Source organism: Passer domesticus, chromosome 20 (assembly GCF_036417665.1).
Source record: "Passer domesticus isolate bPasDom1 chromosome 20, bPasDom1.hap1, whole genome shotgun sequence".
In the NCBI taxonomy this organism is placed as follows: domain Eukaryota; kingdom Metazoa; phylum Chordata; class Aves; order Passeriformes; family Passeridae; genus Passer; species Passer domesticus.
Window position 1 is genome coordinate 9922338 of NC_087493.1, and position 21745 is coordinate 9944082.

General features: G+C 42.7%; 1 protein-coding gene across 1 annotated transcript in view; it reads left to right on the forward strand.

The window, feature by feature from the left end:
- Positions 1 to 445: 445 nt before the first annotated feature.
- TBCD (tubulin folding cofactor D) overlaps positions 446 to 21745 on the forward strand; it is a 107863-nt gene continuing 86563 nt past the window's right edge. Inside the window, exons 1-12 of the mRNA XM_064395956.1 lie at positions 446 to 601; positions 839 to 1032; positions 3754 to 3804; positions 4005 to 4102; positions 4804 to 4905; positions 5871 to 6017; positions 6864 to 6919; positions 9050 to 9182; positions 16310 to 16355; positions 18985 to 19117; positions 20236 to 20384; positions 21291 to 21351. Coding sequence (XP_064252026.1) covers positions 855 to 1032; positions 3754 to 3804; positions 4005 to 4102; positions 4804 to 4905; positions 5871 to 6017; positions 6864 to 6919; positions 9050 to 9182; positions 16310 to 16355; positions 18985 to 19117; positions 20236 to 20384; positions 21291 to 21351 — 1154 coding nt within the window. The 5' untranslated portion in view covers positions 446 to 601; positions 839 to 854. The remainder of the gene's footprint in view (positions 602 to 838; positions 1033 to 3753; positions 3805 to 4004; positions 4103 to 4803; positions 4906 to 5870; positions 6018 to 6863; positions 6920 to 9049; positions 9183 to 16309; positions 16356 to 18984; positions 19118 to 20235; positions 20385 to 21290; positions 21352 to 21745) is intronic.

The window sequence follows — 21745 nt, forward strand, 5'->3', positions numbered from 1 at the left end:
AGCCTAGATGTTCCCATCCCTGGTGGGTGTCACGAGGGTTGTGTCCCCGTGGCCGGCAGGTCTTGTTTCCACTGGGTTTCCCTTGGCTGGAAGTCCCCATCCCCAGTAGGGGTTACTGTATTGGTGGGTGTCCCCAGGGTGGGTGTCACGGTCCCCAGGGTGAGTATTCCCAAACGGGATGTCCCCATCCCCAGTGGGTGTTCCTGTCCTCAGCGTGGGTGTCCCTTGGCTGGATGTCCCCATCCCCAGTAAGGGTTACTGTATAGGTGGGTGTCACCAGGGTGGGTGTCCCCATCCCCGGTGGGTATTCCCAAACGGGATGTCCCCATCCCCGGTGGGTGTCCCCAGGACATGTCCGCCCCCATCTCCTCCCCACCCCGCGAGGGGCCGGGCCCGCGCTCGGAGGCTCCGCCGCCTTTGGTCCCTCCTGGCGGCCCGTAGCTGTGGCTGGGCGGCGGCGCGGGGCGGGCCCGGGGCGGCAGCGGGCGCTTGTCCCGCGTGGTTCCTTGTCCCGGTTATCGCCTGTCCCGGGTGGCCGCGCCGCGCCGTGCCGTGCCGGAGGGCGAGGGCGGCAGCTCCGGGAGCGCCGCGGCGGAGGCCGGTAGGGCCGGGCGGGGCCGGGCGGTGCGAGGGGCGGCGGGGCCGGGCGGGCTCTGAGGGGCGGCGGGGCCGGGCGAGCTCTGAGGGGCGGCGGGGCCGGGCGGGCTCTCAGGGGCGGCGGGGCCGGGCTCTGAGGGGCGGCGGGGCCGGGCGGTGTGAGGGGCGGCGGGGCCGGGCGGTGTGAGGGGCGGCGGGGCCGGCCCCGGCCGCGCCCTGAGCCCTCCTTGTGTCGCTGCAGCGCCGGGCCCGCCGCGATGGACGGAGCGGGGCGGGAGGCGGAGGAGGGCGAGGAGCGGGAGCCGGCTGCCATCAGCGCCAGGAACATCCTGGACAGCTTCACCGAGAGCCGCGAGGTCGCGGAGCTCATCGCGAACCTGCGCGAAGTCTTCGGCGAGCTGGTGACGAGGGAGATGGCCGTGGAGCGGTTCGTAGGTGAGCGCGGCAGCCGAGGGGAGTGGTCCTGCTGCTGCATGACACAAACATTTCATTGTGTGTTATTCGTTATATTACTCCTGGTTACCAAAAAGGGACCAAACCGCTAATTTTTTGGGTCAGTGATAGTGCTGCAACTTTGTCAGCACGTAATTTAGATGTGCCTTTTGCTCATTTTGTATTCTATATAGATATTGTTTTATTACCTGGTATTTAACTGCTCTAAATGAAAACTTAGGTCTTAGATTCCAGAAATCTGAATTCGGACTCCTGTTGGGCCTTCAGTTTCCTGTTCAAATTCAGGCCATAATTTAGTTAAAAGTTTGTAGTCTGTCAAATAAGGCAACTCTGTTACTCATTGAAACTCATTGAAGCATTTTGTGCTTTAAGTGTCAATTTCCTATTTACCTTTTTGTTTCATGGGAAATGTGAAGAGTGACTGAATCCATACATCCTTGATCCATACAGATCACGTTTGTTTTTCCAAGTGGAGGTAACTTGGTTTGACTCTTGTGCCACCTAAGGAAAGCTGTCCTGGCCTCAGCTGAATGTGGAAGGAGCACAGTGAGGTGCATGTGGCAGCGTCCAGGGTGACCAGCCTGTTTGAAGGCACATCTGTGTCTTGGGTCAATATTCTGATGAGGTGATTTGCAAAAGTTCATTCAGTGCTTCGTGTATGTGCAAACTGAATTTAGCAGAGTGGCATTTTGCAAGTGTTTTTGTGAAGGATGGAGAAATTGCAAAACTCACAGTCAAAATATTGACCCAGCAGCTTTGTTTTTGTAATGTGGTGGGCAAACAATAAAGCAGAAAGCCCCAAATTTGGAGATCTGACCCTGCAGAAGTTTCTCAGAAGCATTATTGTGGTTGGCTGAACTGAGTGTTCCATCTCAATGATGGACATGAAGCTGCTCAGACAGAAGGAACTCTCATTGCTGAGGTTGTTCAGCATCACAGAGGAAATGTCAGATGTCAGTGGGACAGGAAAGACCATTGCTGGAAAAATCACCTTGCTGTGCCTCTCTGTCACATCATGTGCAGTGTTTCTTTGCATTTAAATTATATTTATGAGCCTTCTGCCTGTACATCATTGCCCAGTAAATACAGGCTCAATAGACATAGGAAAGGTGTTGTGGTTCTGTATTGGGTTATGATATTTTGTGTGCTCAGATGTCACTGATCCTCGTGGGACAAAATGTCCCAAACCTGCCAAGAGGCTCAGTGTGTGGGTTTGGACACTGACACTTGGGGAATAGCTTTTATCTGGGAGCAGGGAATGCAGTGATCACCTCTTCCAGAGGGTTTTGATGAAACTTTCCAAAGTATTCAGAAAAGCTCACGATGCTCATTTTGTGATAAACCATTAGAAACAGGAGTTTGGAAAACAGTTTAATCTGCAACTACAATTTTGTAGGAAAATACAGGAAGATCTTTTTTTGAAATAGTAGACTTAGAACATCTGGTTTAGGTTCATTCTCTTCAGCTTTTATATTTGGGGTTTATTTTATCTTTGCCAGGCTGTGACCTGGGAAAAGAATTTGCTCCTCAATTCCACTCCTGCTGGAAAGCTGTTGCCCTGGTGCTGGAATTTGTGTTCACTGGTTGTGCTGTTTGCATGCAGCATTAGTTCAGGTGGGAAGTCAGGGATGATTAGGACTCAGGTTTCCCTCTGGATGCTGTTCTGCTGTCCCAGTGGAGTTGCACTGGGTGCTGTTGGATCTGTCTGGTGTCTGAAAGTGGTGGTGCAGTGTCATCCACTGGTCAGCTGCAGCACTGTTGGCCTTGGGTCGTGTCTTCAGTGTTGATGTGTCAAGCAGAGAAAAAGGACAGAGAGCAAAGCTGTGAGAGAAACAAATACAGAAAAAGGAGGTTAAGGAGGTTTTGGTTTTCTAATTCAAAAGCTGTTTGCTGACCAAATGGCTAAAATGAGCCAGACAATCTCCAGTGCCACACTGGATCACTCAATGATCTCCTTAGGTATCCATCTTTCATTTCTGTAGCTGATTTTTGTTGATTCTGGATTTAAATTGAAAAGCTTTTGTGTCGGAAAGCTATGGAAAGTTGTTCTTTTTTTTTTTCTTCAATACTTAATTTCAATTTCTCCTTTCTTGAGTCAGTATCCAAAAGGAAGAGACTGTGTCTCTAGACACGGAGTAAGGGATGTGAATAGAGTAAGGGATGTGAACAGTTTTGAGGAGCACAGTGGTAAGAGCTGCAGTTTGCTTGTTGAGGCTAAAATTTAAGGATTCTTTGGTTTTTTGCTGAATAATTCCCTGTATTCTATTTCAAAATAAGAAGCTAGCTCTGAGGACTGTGAGGAGCACCCTCACTGCAAAGTGTTACTGGTTTGCCCAAGGAAGCTGGAGATGCTCCTGGGGGTGGCTGATGGCTCAGTGGAGGTGAACAAATGAGTGCAGAGTGAGGGGGCAGACTGTGCTTGTACTGTTACTTGGAATTATAAACTGCTCTGTGTTGGGAGGGACCTTAGAGACCATGTCATGCCACCTCCCTGCCATGAGCAGGGACACCATCACCATCCCAGGCTGCTCCAAGCTCCATCCACTCGATGCTGTTCTAACTTTGTGGCCTTGCTTACAGGTGCTGGCAGCTCAGGGATGCAGGAATCCTAAGCTAAAACTGTTCAGGATCAGAGGGTATCTCACAGTTAAGGCTCTGGAAGAGCCTTGGAGCAGTTTATTACAGATATCTTTTTCTTTTCAGGTATAATGGACAAGTACCAGGAGCAGCCTCACCTTTTGGATCGTCACTTAGGTAGGAATGTCATCCTTAAATAATTTTTTGTGTCTATAGTTTAAAATCTGTTACTCTGGAAGATGTGGATTTGCATTACAGGATTGCTGTGGCTGTTAGTACTTCCATTTTATAATTGTTGTCTCCCTGTGTTCTATCAGAAGTACAAGAAACTCTGTGACCTGCATGTAACCTCACTGATTTTTCTCTCCTTTCACTAGAGGGGATGATGAATTCCTTGTTGGAGATAGTGAGGGACAGAGGATCTCCTCCCCAACTAGTTCATCTGGCTTTTAAATTTCTCTACATTATTACAAAGGTAAAAAAAATCCTAAATTTAATATTCTTTAACTGAAATTTGTGTGTTTTGAATATTTTTTGTTATTTTTAAAAATATTAAATAAGTGTTTAATGCAATTAAATATTTTAAACTGTACTGTGAAAGATTAGTTCCATGTTTCCCATTTTCATGATAGCTTATGTTATTTAATGATCCAGATTAGTAAAAATCCAGGTCTGAATGCAAAAGAAATTGCAGACATGGAGATACTGAGTGATGAAACACGAGTTATAACGTTGAAAAGTAAAGTGTGATGAACAGTTAGATGGATGTGGAATTTACATTTGAGCACAAGAAAATATTTTTGGGCTGTAAGGGCTGAGAGAGGTGGTGGGGTCTCCATCCCTGGGGTGCTGGACACCCCATGGACTTGGTCCTGGGCACCCTGCTGGGGTGACCCTGCTTTACCAGGAGGGCTCGATTGGACAATCTCCAGATGTTCCTTATTTTAAAGTCAATTATCACGTCATGAATTCTTAATAACTTTATAAAAACACGAAGTTATATATCACAACAAAGCACGAAGTTAAATATCGCAAGGTCTTTAAGACTTTGATTGCATGCTTACTCTCCTTATGACATGAGGATCCTAATCAAGACATTCCTCCCAGGGTCTTTCCTTTCCCCTCAGTACGTGCTGGTGCTGGATGGGTTCTGAATTCTGAAACTTTCTGCTTTAGGTGAGAGGCTACAAACGTTTCCTGCCCCTGTTCCCTCATGAGGTCCGGGACCTGCAGCCTGTTTTGGACATGCTTGCAAAGCAGAACCCAAGAGACCCTGAGGTGAGCACTGGCTGGACTTTTTAACTTTTATGTCTCCTATGGAAAAAGCTGCAGGAAAAAAATTGGGAAAATTAATAAAGCACTGACAGACCCTGTCTGGTGCTTACACCTGGATCAGGTGTGAAAACCATCATCTTGTCACAGCAGAAATACCCTCCCCAAGGAGAGGTCTTGGTTTTCTTTCATGGGATTTGTTCCAAGGATTTAGAAGCAGTGGCAGTAGAGGTGCAAGTAGAGTGTTTAAGCACTCATGTAAGGAACACATTGATTGTAATAAGAGTAAGAAGGGCAGTGAAAGGTATTGAATCTGTAAAAGGAGTAAAATACTCCAGTCTGACTCCAGGATACTGTAGTTTATATTCTGATCTTTTTAAATAAGGAAAAATAAGAACTCCAGAGAGCTGCTTAAGATAGATAAATTTTAAGAGACATCATTATCAATTATAAGCAACAAAAATCATGGGTTTGAAGACAATAATTGTACTGCTGCTCTAAATTACAGCTTTTTTTAGTAAACATAAATTCTGACACTTTGCTGCTGTAGGTGTGCAGCTTTAAATCTTGAAAAACTTCCTTCTTTCTTTAGAAGTTGTTGCAATAAACCCATGACAACAACACGTAAAATTAAGGAGAAAAACATAATTCTGTTCTGTTTGTAAGTGGAGGCACCTATAGGCTGCCGGAGGGGAAAAACAGGAAAATGGGAAGGTGCAGTTTTCCTTTGGTAAGGAAACAAGGTTGCCTAGATTTCTGGTTTGGGGGGAGGGTCCATTAATTTTGCTACAGTTTTGCTGTTTGGGATCCCTTGTGGTTCTGTCTCCTCTGGAGTTTCAGGGCACTCACACTGGGAATTTCCTCTTGCTCATCTTTGAAAGTTCCATGGAGCCAGGGGATATTTTGTGCTCTTGGCACTCCATATTGCAGAAAATGAGGTAAACCCCCTTTGTTTTACCATTCCTTTGCAGACTTGGGAAACTCGCTACATGCTCTTGTTGTGGCTGTCCATGATCTGCCTGATCCCTTTTGACCTGGCCCGTTTTGATGGAAACCTCGTTTCCCTGGAGGGGCAGGCTCGGCAGCCCACCATGGATCGCATCCTGGACATAGCCAAGGTGGGGACAGCAAACACATCCTGCAGTGCTTTCACACCTGGATGTTTGGCTCAGTCATTCACTCTGTGATAAATATTAATATGCTCTGTGTATTCCTCAATGGTATTCTTTGCTGCATATTATTTAAGCCTGTATTTTTGTGCCTAATCTTAAAGAATTTTTTTGTACTTCTGGATCTTCAGTCTGTTGTTTGCTGCTTTAGTGTCAGGTGAGACTGGAACTTGTTTCCCCTGATGTAATAAACTCTTTTATCTGAGGTGAACCTCTGCCTTTGAATATGTTAGAGTCTTTCAACACATGGAAGTGCCAGACAGCTTCTCTGAAAGCCAAATCTGAGGATTTCTAGAGAAAATCAACATTTGATCAGAGTGAGCAACTTTGGAAATTGTAACTGTGTGAAGATTTTTAAACAAATACCTGAAGTTCCAGTGGGTGTCAGCCCAGGTGGCTGACTTGTCATGTCTTTGAGATAAAAATAAACCACCCCCCCTTCCCCACAGGTACCCCAACAGCTCAGGCTTTTGGCACTTGCAGCACTAAGGGGATTACTGCTTTTAGACCAGTGTGTCTGAGTTAAGGCTTCAGCAAATAAATCTTCAGTAACAAACCTGCTTTGAAAGGCACACAGAGGGAGACTCTGCCTCAGATAGAGTTTGTTAAATGGAAAAATAAACTTTCTACTATTTTAAGCTCAGTTTGTAACCATAATAATGACATAATGTGGATAATCATCCTCATATTTGTCATGTAAGTATTCAGTAGTGTGTTATGTACAGAGCTGTTACACAGTTGGTTTTCTATCTCCAGTTATGAATTCTTTTACAGTCAGTTTTCTTTTCCCTTTAGTGTTACCTGGTTGTCAGTGACAAGGCTCGGGATGCAGCTGCTGTGCTCGTGTCCAAGTAAGTCCCTTTTGTGCATCTTGGCAGAAAGGCTCCCATTCCTCCTGCTGTTTCTTAATCTGACATGGCAGTTAGGAGGGCTGGGAGTTGCCAGCTGTCTGTGGGATATTACTGTTGCTTGAATTGGATCCAGCAGTGTTTGTTGGGAATACTACTTCCTCTGCACATGAAAATAAATTACAAAATAATACATAAAAAAATAGTAAATTAATAATATTAAAATAATATTAAATAAAAATTATTTTAAAATAAATTACAAAATAATAAATTAAGCAGGGATAGTACACAGATGTCTCTTTCTTCAGAATCTATTCCAGTCCACATTCCTGGATATTCTAGTGAAGTAGCTCAGGTTGTGACTGATTTGGGTTTTTTCCCTTTTAAAGCAGTACAAGCCCAGGCTCTGCACTGCAGCCTGTGCTCAGCAGAGGGCGCTGATTAATTTTAATTAAGAGTGTATGTTCAGAACAAATAATGGGGATAGAATACATTAAGCTGATTCTAGTACCAGGCGTGCCAGGCTGTAATGTTGCTGTATAGTGGACTTAGAATTATTTAATTTATTATGAAAACACCATTTTCAAAACAGCCTGATGATTAAAACACTTCACCAGAAATTAGAAGGCTGGCTCCAAGGCCTTTCCCTGATGTCACATCCCCAAAGCCAGTTCTGAGCATGATCATTCTGACAGGAGGTTTTGTGCCATCTCCCTGGAGCTGGACTGTTACTGGGGTGGGCAGAGCACAACGGTCCTGGGCCAGATGCAGAGATAAGATACAGGAGTCTGACTGTGGCAGGCTCTAGGAAAGTCCCTGGAGAGCAAGAGAAAGTCTGGGCTTTGTGCTCCAAGGAGTTGATGAATTTCAAGTGAAGTTAAGAAACATCAGGATTTGAGACCTCCTGTTTTCCCAAGTGAGCTGCTTCTCTCAGGGCAAAGGAGCTGGAGCATATTTCATGAATTCTCCTTTCTGCCTGCTCAGTTAGTGCTTGCAGTAGGAGGAGATGAGGCTGATCCTTATCCTGGTCTTAGTCTGGAGGTTAGGGCACTCCTTTGGCAAAGAAAGGTTTAAACTCCTTGGGGCTGAGGAAGGGTCTAGGAACCAGCTCAGCCACTTCACAGGTCACTTCTCTCACGTGTGCCCTTGGGCCAAAGGCAGCTTCATCCTTCAACCCAAAACAACCCTCCTGCAGCTCACCCCAAGTCCTCATTGTTCTGCTGCTGAGCACCACAGGGGCTGGCTGGGAAGCCAGTCCATCCCAGCAGCTCACTGCTGAGCTGTTCTCTGTGTTTTTTATATTTAATACTCCCTCAGTCAGCTCTTGGGGCTGTTCCCCAGTTATCTGTAGGTGCAGGAAGGATCCAGGTCCTGGCTCTGGGACACATCCTCTTGAGTTCTGTGAGTTGTGCTGGGTGGGCTTCCCCATGTGCTTTGTTTCCACTTTATGAGTTGAGAACAAATGTAGTCTGAATTGCTGCTGCTGGTTTGTAGGAGCCAGGACACAGAAGTGATGCCTTGGCTGCTCAGGGGGCTGAGAGTAGGTTGATGATAGTTTAGCCATGAAAATCATCTTCTCCCTTTTCTAAGATGGCTAAAAACACATCTCTTCACCCATCTAGTGTGTTAAATAACAGGTGCTTGACCTTTTCAAATATCTGGAAGCCCAAATGTAGCCCTGCTGGTTGCTTGTTCTGGGCCTGACTGCTGACAGACAGTGCAAAAGGGATCCAGTGCTGATTCCCACTGATTTCCAGATTTGCAGAATGGCTGGTTTTGGTGAGAGAGGTGAATAATCCTCCTATTTGTTTCAGCTTTTCACTGATTCTAATAGAAATAATTTTTAAAAAGCTTTGAAAATTTTGTTGCTTTATAATTAAGAAATTTCTAGAACCCAAGTTTTTAGCTGGGTTTGAAGTGAAAACAAAGTTCCAGGTCAGAGCCTTGCTCAGAAACAGCTGGGCTAAACACAGGGTGGTTTGGAGTGTTCCCACCCTCAGTGATTTGGGGAAAGACACATTGAAGAATTATTTCCAGGAGCTACAACCAGTTTGGATAGGAGGAAAAATCATTTTTCATTGGGTGTCATAAAGTCAATGGCTGCAATGTTTTTCTTTTTTTTTTCTGTGACAGGTTTATTGTCCGCCCTGATGTCAAGCAAAGCAGGATGGCAGATTTCCTGGACTGGGTGCTCTCCATGTTATCCAAATCCTCCTCCCAGACCATGGAGGGCACTGTCATTGTGAATGGCATGCTCCAGGCCCTGGTAAATACTGGTTTTCCCTTAAAAGATAGACAGTTTGGTTTATGGCCATCCTATACTGCTACAGGAGGCCCTTGACAGCAAATGCACAGAGGGGTTCTTGGCAATGAAAAAAGGAGAATTTTCTCCACAGCAGTTTAGACAATATAACTTCCCATGCATGTATATTTTCTTTTTTTGTCATCCCCAAATGAAAATGAAATTGTCAGTACAGGTGCTCATAAATAACTCTCAAAGTAGCAGTCATTTCAGTAAGTTTGAGTTTGTTTGCTAATCTGAATGAATTTTTTGTTTAGTGCCCTTTCCTTGTGAATTGATAATAGTGTGTGACTCAAAAGAACTGAATTCTTAGTTTGGGATTTAAAATTGATATGCTGTGCATGGGGAGAAAATCTGCAGTGCCTGAACTGCTGTCCAGGGCACTGCTCCTCTTGTACATCCTAGGAAGGGCTATTTATAAAAGCTTTGTTGTAGTTTTACACCCTTAAAAGTGATGGGGTGTGTTTTGAAATCCTGGGGTAACACTTCTGGTGTCTGGGCCAGTTTTGACGTCCGAATGTATTTGGGCAGAACGGGTTTGTGTGGAGGGAAGGATTGTTGTTCCTTCTTGGTTTGGTTGTTGACCAAGGCAGTGCAGGTGAAGACAGATCACGAGCCCTTGTGCAGTCTTTGCAGTTGCACAGGTTTGAGGATTTGCTGGTGTTTGTACAAGTTTTGATAATTTGCATAAATTTGCTACTCTTCTTAACCAGTCACCAAGAGGACTGGTGTGCAGTGTGGTACTAAACATCAAAGCAGAGGTCTGGAGCAAGTGTGTAGGGTGTGGGGTTTTTTTCAGTTGTTTCTTTTTCCTCTCGAGCTCTTCCAAATCAGAAGGGAGAAGAAATGATCTATATTTAGAATAACTGAGGACCTGCTGCTTAAGCAGGAGGAAGCGTTATTTGTGTGCATTGCAGCGTTTCAAAAGCCAGGATGATGTTTCATCATTTCATTGTCAGATCTGGAAAGGGAGACTGCCTGTTTGCCATTCCCGGGGCATGATGAGACCTGCAGGATGTATAATGCATTAGTGTTTTGTCATAATTCCTTTGAGTTTGGCTTTGGCTCCATCCACCTGTTCATTAGTGCGCACTAAGCGAAACAGGTGAATACTCAACAAGTAGAATCGAAACCAGAATGTGATACAATAGACCTGGGAGCAGAGCCTGCTGTTTTGCTTTTCTGAGATTTTTTTTTTTCCCCCTCTCCAGAGCTCATAATTCATGTTCCAGTTGGTAGATCTGGGCAGAATTGTAAAGCCTTGTCTTGCATTTAGTCTTCAATTTCTTCTTTCACTGACTACAATGAGTTGTATCGTTAGGGAGTAAAGGTTTTCAGAGTGGTGTGTGTAATGATGTCTCATTTCTCTCTCAAGAAGGGCAGGAAATATTTATTTCAAGAGTTAAATGTTATAAATATCATATTTATATATAATTACGTATATTCTTAATATTCTAATATTAAGAATTTTGTTTCACACTTGGAGCAACACTATGTTGTCAAACATATCAGCTGAAAAGAAATGTTCAAACTAAGTAAACACTTCTCTTTAACATGCAAGATTCTAACTTCTTGCAGTATATAATCTATTTATTCTGTAAATAAATACAATATATTTTGACATAACAAGTAATCACTAAATGTGTAAAGCAGAGCACATCCTCATGAGGAGCAACTAAAAGTTGTGGCAACAAGCTTCAGAATTCTTTGCCCTTGGATTCCTCCAGCACTTTGTTACTTTAAGAGTCAAACTGCAGCTGCTTGGCCATCTTTGAACAAGCAGGAGAAAAAAAGATAATTTCTCAGTTTCTGGTCAGTACAGCCAGGTGGGTTTTGGGATTGTGCAGGTTTTGGGAATGATGTAACCCACCAGAGTGGGGACAAAAAGTCTCTCCACATCACAGCAGAGTGAGGCTGCCCTGAACAGGGTGGGTTGTGGTTGGCTTAGGATTTTGTGCCACTTGTGGTCTGCATTCCCTGAGCGGCTCCGAGCGAGGCCGGCATGGAAAAATTGCTCAGAAAAGACACGAAACTCCTGCATTTCAATGAAGTGAAACTGCAAGTCAGGGACGCAGTGAGTAGTTGGCCGTGGCTGACTTTGATCTGCCTCTTCGTGGCCGTGAGCCTGGCTGATCAGGTGTGTGCTGCTGTTTCATCTCACTCAGCCGTTCCACGGCTCCTGTCGGAACACGCACCCGCCTTGCATATTGTAATTGCACTGGGGCCTGTGGCTCTCTGCTCCCTTCCACCTGTCCTCAGGAACTCGCCATTTCCCAACGGGGGGCACAGCAGGCACCTCTGCTGACACTATTTCAAATTCAGGGTTTCAAGCTGCCCTCCTTTGTTGAAACCTCTGTTGCGCTGTGGCATTTAATTCGCTTCCGTGCTCCTGTCCTTTGGCATTTGAATGACTGAAAATGTTGGATTATTAAGCAATTGCTACTTTTTTATAACATTTGTTTACTTGAAGGAAACTTCTAACCTGTTTCAAGAATCTGCATTTTAAATTCTCTTGGTCTGGAGGTTTGCTTTTAAACCTGCCATTATATCAAACAGCTTTTTAGTTATCGCTGCAGGGCGCAGCACTCCCAGTTCTTGCGTGACAGAGATGTCATCACGTTGAGGTAGCCTTGGGCATTGAAACTTATTAAACCTTATTTGTTTTATAAGTGATTCAGTATACAAGTGTGAGTAATAATTAAAAAAAATAAAACGCCCTACACAGTGATCTGATGAAACTCGAGAGTCTTAAGAACGAGGCATTTCCCTGAGCTGTCTCTAATGCAAAGGTTGTTTAGCAATAGCTACATGCTTATGTAAATTTGGCTCCAGGGAAGAAAGAACTCTCTAACTCCATTCTTTCAGACCCAGAGGCACAAAAATAGAATATTTCCAAATAGAATGTTTCCCAAGTCTCCGTATTTTTGGCATTCTCAAAGAATTGGCTGTATTAGGATTGTCTATTGGCATTATTTTTTAAAAAAAGGAGTTGTTGCTTAGTGGTTTGGTGATAAAAGTGTAGAAAAAGCAGTGTTGGTGAGAGGTACAAACGTTCTTATGTCTGCAGGTACCAAGGGCACTGACTCCTTTCTGCTCATGCCATTTCTCTCCTGACTGTCACTGAGTATTTCTTCTAATATGGCCTTGTCTGATACTGCTGGGTTTTTCTCTTCTCACCAGAACTTTTGTGGTTCATTCAAGGTTCAGAAGTTCTGTTGCCATAAAGCTGTTTCTTTTTCTTCTTAGAACGTAGTACTATCTCAAGCTGCTGAGTGTTTTTTACTTTCTGAGTATTTAAAATCTGTGGGGTTTGGTAATCTCAAGATGGAAAGGACATACTCTGCCAGCTCTCCATGTGTTCGTGTAAACATTTCAGATGTTCAGCTGATAAATAACTGGGATCACATGAAAGCTGCCATCACTGTGTTGGTGTCTGTCAGGGTTGGTGTCATGTTGATGCTCAACACCCAAACACGTGCAGCCCACAGCAGGAATGCTGCTTGTGTGGAGGCACAGCAAGAGCAAGGCCTTTAACTAACCCATTTTACCTTCAGCTGCACGTAGAATACATTAAATATTCCCTGCTTCCAAGTGAACTTCAGTTCTGCCAGCATGTTCTCCCTCCCTGCTCCTGGCCCCGAGGCAGGGATGGCTGCTGGCATTCCTGGGGTGTTGTGTGGCTACCAGGGGGTGCTCCAGAGCAGTGCAAGGAATCATTTCCTGCTCTTCCCAGCGAGGCTGGAATTATCCTGCCAGTCCTCCTCTTGGTTACAACCAGAGGGTAGATCCAGACTTGTGTCTCCTGCTCGGCAGGAAGATCCACTCACTCCCCACCAGCCAGGCCACCCCTCGTGGTGATTTGTGTAGCTTGGGGAACAAGTCCTGGAGATGATCCCGACTGATAGATCTCCTGCAGGTCGAGCCCAAAGTGGGTTATGCAGACAATTGGCAGGTGTGGTGTCTCTGCTGGGATTATTAAGAAACTGGGCTTTGTTTGCCTTGCCCTGCGCTGTTTCTAAAGCAGAACCAGACTTGACAGTCGTCATTGCTTGCACACCACTGATTTTCTCTAATTTGTAGGTGGCTTAATTATTTATAAGAGAAGGGAGTCGCATACTTTTCAACAGCTGAGCAGGTTGGGTAGGTTGAGTGTGCTCTGTGTCCTGGTTAGAGAGGAGCCCGTGGCTGTGGCTGCTGGGATGCTCCGCCAGGCAGGCTCCTGGTGCTCAGCCCTGCTGACACCAGAACCCCTGTGCAGCTGGCACACCAAGCTTATTCACTGCTTTGTTTGGATCAGATTTTTGGAAATAGTCTGCCTTGGATATTTTTCTTCCTTCCAGGCAGGTAGTTTAATCTGGGTACTGTAATGCTGATTTGTTCTTTTTTTTTTTTCCCCTCATGATTTTCATTTATACATCATGAACATTTCTTTTTTAATATGATCCCTTTTTACTGTATTTTTCTGGAGGAGTAACTTTGCAGTACATGCCTGACTGTAGCATGTGCTGGAAGAAAATATTTTTTCTGCTTTCTCAAAAGCCAGCATTGGTTAAAGTGCTCTTTTATTTCCTTTGGGAAAAATGTATGTATTGCACTCAAAAGTTTTAGAGATTTGGACTTGGGGATGCTTTTGCATGCTTTGATTCATAAATAAATAATGAACACTTCTTTTCTTCTCTACACTCAGAAAAAAACCCTAGACACTGAATTTCCTGCTGTGTTGAATATCTGAAGAGTAGTTCTTCACACTTTGGCTGAGAACTTTCTTCCCATTCAGACAATTGGCATTTTCAGCTGCTTTTATTCCTAAACCATTGGGTAACATATTTTATTGATCAAAAGTTATGTAAATATTATGGCCCTTTAAAAATTTTTATTAATTCAATTTAATAATTATTGATTAATTAGCTATGATGTCCTTTGGGCAATTTTTACTTCTCCTAAAAACTCGTATCAATAAAATAAAACCCCTTAATGCACATCTCAGTTGGTTTATAGCTGTTGGCACAATCATTTTATTACAAAATGTATATTATAAATCCCCATGGTAGGAGTAGAGGTTCTGTGTTGAAAACAGTTGTTATTTAAGTTTGAGTGAAACTTCTGTAGGGAGACAATGTGTGTTTCACTTTTTTTGTTCAGAAAATAATAGAAATTATTATGGAATTATTAGAAATGGAATCTGCCAAGGTTGCTGTTCTAAACTGATTCACAGGTGCATGAGGAAAAGCATTTTAAAAAAATACTGTGCAATATTTGAATTTTTCTCATTTGCTGCTTGTGTGTTGGTTGATTCCTTGCATCTCTCAGAGGTGGCACCTTCCAGTTGTGTTGCTCCTGAGGAGTCAGGACTTCATTCAGACTTGGACTCAGGGGTGTGAGAGCACGTGGAGGAGCTTGGAGAAAGGTGCCAGAATTTGGGAACTGCAGACTGAAAATGGGCTGGCTTGAGGATTCTGTTCCAGCTCCACAGCAGCTGAGAGCACACACCAGAGGTGTTTGTCCAGGAGCATTCCCAAGGATCTGTTCAAAAGATCTTCCTCTGCATTATCACTGCTTGAGGAGTTACACTGTGCTTTGTTTGAATATGCTTGAAAATAATAATAATAATAATAATAATAATAATAATAATAATAATGATGATGATTATTTGGAGTAAGCCTGTGTGTGCCTTAAAAACAATGTTTGCTGTTAGTTAGGCAGAAAGGAGAAGGAATTGTGAGGATTCAGGGAAGGAATTGTGAGGATGGAGGGAAGGAATTGTGAGGATGGAGGGAAGGAATTGTGAGGATGGAGAGAAGGAATTGTGAGGATGGAGAGAAGGAATTGTGAGGATGGAGAGAAGGAATTGTGAGGATGCAGGGATGCTGCTGTGTCTCCAGCATCCACAGCAAAGTGTGTGGAGAAAGCAGTGATGGGGTTTTAAAGCAGAGCACAGGAACACAGTGATGAAATGAGTTTCTGCATGTTTCAACAAATAAAAGTTTTAGAAGAGCTCTAGGTTTGTTGTACCAAAGATTTGCAGGTCCTCTGAGATATATTTTAGGTTTTTTAGTACAGGCAGAGTTTTGTTGTATGTCAGTGAGAAATTTTTGTATTGTTTTTAACACTGACTTCATATATTGCTGAAAGCTGTGCCAATTTATACATTTAAAGTGATATTTATTTCTTTTGGCTGGGCCTGAAGCCATTCTATTGCATTGCTGATTTGTAAAAGTCCTTTTTAAGGAAGCCCTCCTACTTGCCTGTGTTAACATCTCAAATACTTTGATATATAATACAAAATTCCCATCTATAGCTTGTAGTGGAGCTAATCAGCAGTGCTGATTTGGGATCCTGAAATGCAATTCAGTAGCAAAGCCAAAGGGGCTGGGCACACAGCCCCAGGGTGTTTTTCTTGCCTCTGTTGCTCTCAGCCACGCCTGCAGCGCGGGAGGCATGTGTGTGTGTTTGGTATGTGTGAGAAAGTACCTCTTTTGAGGGGAAGTCTGTTCTTGTTTAACTCCCAGGCATATTTATTGAGGAAGATTTTGCTTCTGCTGAGTGCCAGAGCAAGGACAAACAAGTGCCTGGCCGGGGTTTAGCTGCATGGGGAGCTTTAATGTGTAACGTGTTCTGTCAGGTGCTAATAGTCCTTGTCTGGCTGCAGTGCTGGGGCTTCATCTCACTGGGATATTTAGCTGCAGATTAAGTTCCCTGGGCTCAGGAATTGCACTTGGCCTGCTGGAGGTGTATTTGCAGGTGTCTGGAGGTGGTTTAGTCTCTCACAAGCTGTGGTTGCACCACACTGAGCTCCTGTGACCCAGCACTGAGCCTGATGGGTCAGGAACCTGAGCTACCCAAAACTGGTGGTCTTTTTCTTTTCTCATTTTTTATTCTGCTTTTTCCCCATTTTCTCGTGAGTGTTTTTTGTCCCCTGAGCAGTTGCCAAGAAGAACTGCACCCTGAGACTCCTCCTTTTGCACCATTTAAATCAGCAAACACTCCACATTATTGTGAGAGCATTAAAAATATTTCAGAGCTAAATGCTTGATATATTGTGTTACAGAATCTCTGCATTCTCATGTCTGTGTTCCCTGTTTTAATTGTAGGCACAGCTCTTTAAACATGGCAAGAGAGAAGACTGTTTACCATATGGTAAGTTTGTAATAGCCTGGGTTCAGTTTTTGGAGTGATTTCAGTAGAAAAGGGAGAGGAAGATTAACCTGGTGACAAGTGGTACAGTAAGGGGTAAAATCCACAGTGATAAAGCAGGAAAAATGAGGGCAGCAAAAGCAGAAATGACTGAGGAAGGAGCAGGTGCTACCAGGGAATGCTGTGTTGGAACAGCACATCACTGGTTTGCCAGTGATCACACTGGCCATTGCTGTAATACAGGAGCTGAACACAGAAACTGTTAGATGTGGAAAATATTTGTTTGAAATTCAGTTGAGCATCAATTGGTTTTGTACATATTACTGCTGGAAGTTTTGCAGAGACTCTTTAAGTTTTAATATAAGCACAGGATTTCAGAAAACCCAAGTTTTAAGAACCAGCTGTGTCCTGTACACAGCTGGAATCATATTGGGATGATTCTGGAATAAGAGAAGTTTTTTAGTGAAAAGAGATTATACTGGGAGCAATTAGGGATAGACAGGAAGCCAAAAAGGGAAAAAGAGAGTAGGGAGGTTTGTGAACAGTGTAACTGCATTTTGGAATTACGTTTGTCTTGGGGTGAATCTTGAAATAGGATCAGAACTGGCTGCAGTGATCTTGGGCCTCATTGATAGCAATAAAGGGAGGCAGGGAAAGGTGATGGCTAGTTCCAAAACACTACAAAAGTCCTGGTCAGTTTTGTGGAGCTTATCCAAGTACCAAAAATGGGACTTATGCCATTCACAGGAACCAAGCAGGGATGTAGACTCACTTTAGAGTGTTTGTGATTTCACTCATGAAATTATTTTGGCCCTGAGAAGAAGCTTTTTAGTTCTGGTGCTGGAAAGTCTCATTCTCCCAGGTCCTAAGGCTGAGATGCAGACACTTCCTTAGCAAATGCCTGAGAGATGGGTAATGATGGAGATAAGATAGTGAAGACAAACAGTGTGGAATGACACAGGTGCAAAGCCTGGGAATGCCATTGCACAGGAACAGCAGAATCCACTGGGGGAGCTGCCAGAGAAGCAGAAAAATAAACAGGCTGGGAAAATTACAGTGCAACAGAAAATGACAGAATTTAGAAAATACCACAGTACAACACAGTATGGAAGGAGCATATTGAGCTCACAGCATTCACCCTGCTGGTAAAATCAGAAGCTTTGGCTCATGGCATAGAAAGAGCAGTGAGTAGTTATGAGTCTGGCAATAAGAGGAAAATCAGGGGCATTCAGTGAGTGAATTTACCCTAGAAAAGCTAGAAAGCTCACAGCTGAGAGAAGATAATCAGATGGGAACTGTTCAGGATAAGAAAATGTGAGAGACAAAAAATATCTAAGATTTTTAATTACAACAGATCTGAGGATGAAATAGGGAAAAAAATAGGCAAATGTCAAAGCAAGATCCTGTTTGAAGTCACTTGTGACATAGAAGTTGAATTAAAAACAAACACTAGCCCTGGAGTAATTTACATGGGTCTGTAGATATTTTAGTGATTCAAGAGCTGGCAGGACTTGGAAGAGGCCTTTATTTATATATTCTTAATTTATTTTCTGTCTGTGAATGATGATGTTTCTGCAGCCTCTTCCTCCTAAACTATCAGTCTCTTGGGCTTTTATAACTGCAAAAAATCCAGGTTGCTGGAAGGTATTGAAGTAATAAACATCATCACTGGTTGTTGTCTGCATGGATTGTTTCATTCTTAATTTCAGTACATCAAGATGCATCACCACTCTTTTTAAAGACTTGAGCAGATTTGTAAGTCATGTCTTACAGTGCCTTCTCAGACTTTGAAATAATTGCATTTTCTTTGATCTCTTTGTGTTTTGAGCCCTGATATGGGGCTGGGGCAGGAGGTTGCAGGGGATTTGGCTGCTGTGGTTCCATGTGAGCAGTGCTCTTGGAAGCCCAGTGGCTCTTTCAGAGCCTGAGTCATTAGTCTCTATTAGCTAATGGTCAACTTCTGAAGAATTCTTTTCACCCTAATGAAACTGCAAAAGGGCTTTTTTATTTGTAACAGCCATTGCTTCCTTGTGAAAATTTTGAATCCTGGAACTTTATCCTCATTAACCCAAGATTCTCCTTTCTCTGTTTTTTTTACTTGCTGGACAAATAACTTTGTTACCTTTGATGTGCCCAAATGAGAGGTTTTGTGGCTGATTGTTTACACATCCACAGTGTTTCTCATGTTTAAATGTTTCTGGACATCCATCATCATAAAAATTTCAGTGTCAGGTTTTGGTGCTGCCTAAAAATACTAAATGAGGAAAGGCAAGGTTTATTCAGTGTCCAGAAAATTTTCTGAGTAAAAGAATTACATTTTGTAGCTTCTGGTTCTGTTAGATCACTGAAAATTCTTAGACCCTGAAAGACACTTGGATGTGTTGCTTCCAGTGAGAATCCGAGGCATAAACACTCAGAGAATGTAGATTAGAATTTTCATAATCAAAACTAATCCTTAAAGCCATCTCCCCTGTTTGGGCAGTGAAGGATTTTGCAGCTTTGACCAGTGTCACCTACCACAAAGTAGGTAACCAGGCATTTGTACTTCAGTTAAAACATTCCAGACCTTCAAATGTTCATACCAAGGTGGTTTTAAAAGCAGTTTTTCTGGTGTGTTTGTTTTCTTTCACAGCTGCTACTGTTCTGGAGTGTCTTGATAGCTGCAAGCTGTCAGAAAGCAATCAGATGGTTCTGCGCAAGCTGGGCATGAAACTGGTCCAGAGGCTTGGGATGACATTTGTGAAACCAAAGGTAGCAAAGTGGAGGTCAGTTTAAAGCTGAGAAGTTCAAAAAAAAGGAAAATCCAAAAGCATAAAACCCACTACAAATACAGAAATCCATACATTTGCCTTCTGCCCCTCTTAACCTTCCCTTAAAGAAAAAGAAATCCCTGTGGGAATGAACATATTCTTCATTTGCATTATTTGGAAAAAGGAGGATTCTTCCACTGTATTTAGTTTCCTGTATTTTTTTCAATTTTGGTACATAAGTGAGTGCTGGGACAAGCCAGATCTGACTTTGCACGTTGCACAAGCAGAAGCCTGTTCCTATATAATGCATAACTCACTAAATATGGGAAGACCTTTGTTCCTGAAGCTGATTTAGTACAATTTTGTAAGAGTGAACATAACTTTTTCCATTACCTGGTCCTACCCTGATTCGATAGAAAGTTCACAGGGGAAAAGTGGTTTGCAATCCTGCTTTGGTTTTGCATATTAGTCAGGTTTTGGTGTCTGGTTTTACCTACTGCCAGAGGGCAAACTCTTTTTTAGATTTCTCGCACTGATATTTTAAAATTGCAGGCTCCCTTGGTGACTATTTTTATTGTATTTATTTTACTGGCTTTTGAGAACATCCTTAGGCATAGAAAATTCTTTTTAGGTGGAGAATGTACCTTGCCCCATGGCAAAAGTCAGTTTAGCATGTAAAGTCTATCTTTTGTAAGAGTGCATCTACACCACGGGCTAAATATTCGAGTACAGCTTGGTCAGAAAGTACTAAGCTGGCTTTGAGATTTAAAAAGCAATTTTTAATAAGATGATTTTATTAATTTTTAATTTTTTTTTCGTTTTTAGAGAGACTTTTGGGGCATGGGAATTTTGTCTCTCTTTGTTGTTAGCAGTGGAAAATAGGTTATAGTGAAACAGGAAAGGAGGGATAATGAAAAGGAACTATTTGAATAGTCTGGCTCTTCTCACCTTGGAAAACAGACAACTGGGTCAGGAGCCAGGAGAATGGGATATTTCTCCCTTTCCTTTAAAGCAGCCACTAAATAACCAGAGAGCTGTGCCCTGGCAGTGTAGGAAGGTGGCAGACAGACTGTGGCAGTGTCCCTGCTGCAGCTGGATGAATCAGAGATCTCTGAGCTGTGCTTGCTCTGCAGGTACCAGCGTGGCTGTCGGTCCCTGGCTGCCAACCTGCAGGCTCAGGGTGCTGCTGAGCAGAGCCAGAAGAAAGAAGTTCCTGCTCCTGAAGCTGATGATGATGATGATGAGGAATATGACATTCCAGCAGAGATTGAAAGTGTTGTAGGTGTGTTAAAGCTGGAGAGAAATAGTTGCAATGCTGCCGTTGGATTGTGCCCTTTTCTTTTAAATTTAAATTTTAACTTCATATACAAATACAAAACTTACATATAAATACATATATAAACCTTCTATTAAACTTCAAGAATTCTCTACAAATCCATTTCTCACATGCTGCAAATTAAGCATACATTGGAAAACAATCTGCTTGGGGCTAAAAAAGTGATGTGGGTATCTGTGCTAGTGTGAGCAGCTGGAAAGACTCTAAAACTTCAGTCTGTGCAGCTATTTATTTTAATAAATGGTATTTTGTCACATGATTTGGATTTCAGCATCTCAATCAGAAACTCATTAGTGGAGCATTTTTTGTGGAGTTGGCCATGGAGGTATAAAGATACTGAAATATGTTTTACCAATTTTATCCAGTTCTATAAAAGAGATGCCCTGAGCCTTTCACAAATGAATTAAAATTTATAATGAAATATACAACAAAAAACTGTGTCACATGAAAGCTGAAGAATTGTGGTTTAATTTTTAGACTGTGGTAGTATCAAAGGAACAGCGTTTGTTTCTTAATATGCAGTTGTACAGCATGGCTTCTGCTAGCTGGCTGGTGGATACTCTGTAAAATAAACAGGCAAAAATTGCATCAGAAGACTTCTGTAAGTGAATAATCTAATGAACCTCTGCAAAAAGCACCAGGGCCTCAATTTTGAGTCTTTTACAGCATGTAAAATTTCTATCTTTCCATAAAAATGTTGACATATTTCTTGGTTTTTAATTTCAAGTCATACTTGTGTGACAAATAGAATAAATCTAGATACAAAGAGGCAAATGAAGTTTAAACATCTTAAGATTTTTTTCTGTTGTTAAATAAGAATAATCTGGTTTTTTTGAATAAAATTATTTGCAGAACAATTGCTGGTTGGCCTGAAAGACAAAGACACCATCGTCAGGTGGTCTGCAGCCAAAGGGTAGGTTTGTCATGGTGACTGTAAACCATACATATAAACAATATATAACATGTAAAAATATATTTCTGTCTTGTTTACAGCTGAGCTGTAAATATAGAAATGTGGTGTAATCCCTGCTTGATAATTTGGGTGTATTGCCAATATTTGCTGGTACTGCAGATGGCTTTAGCACAGCCTGGGCTGGGTGCACAGACACATTTGTCTCCTTTGCTGATGAAAACTCAGGTCAGTTTTTAGGGAGTTTCAGGTGGGTTTGGAAATGGATATTCTGTGTAAGACAAGATTTGAAGGGTGCCAAGAAACATTTCTTCAAAATGCTTTTTTCCTCTTTCTCTTTTAAAATGTATTTCTGTGGGAGGTTCTCTGTGTAGATTTTTTTAAAGTTTGAGATTGT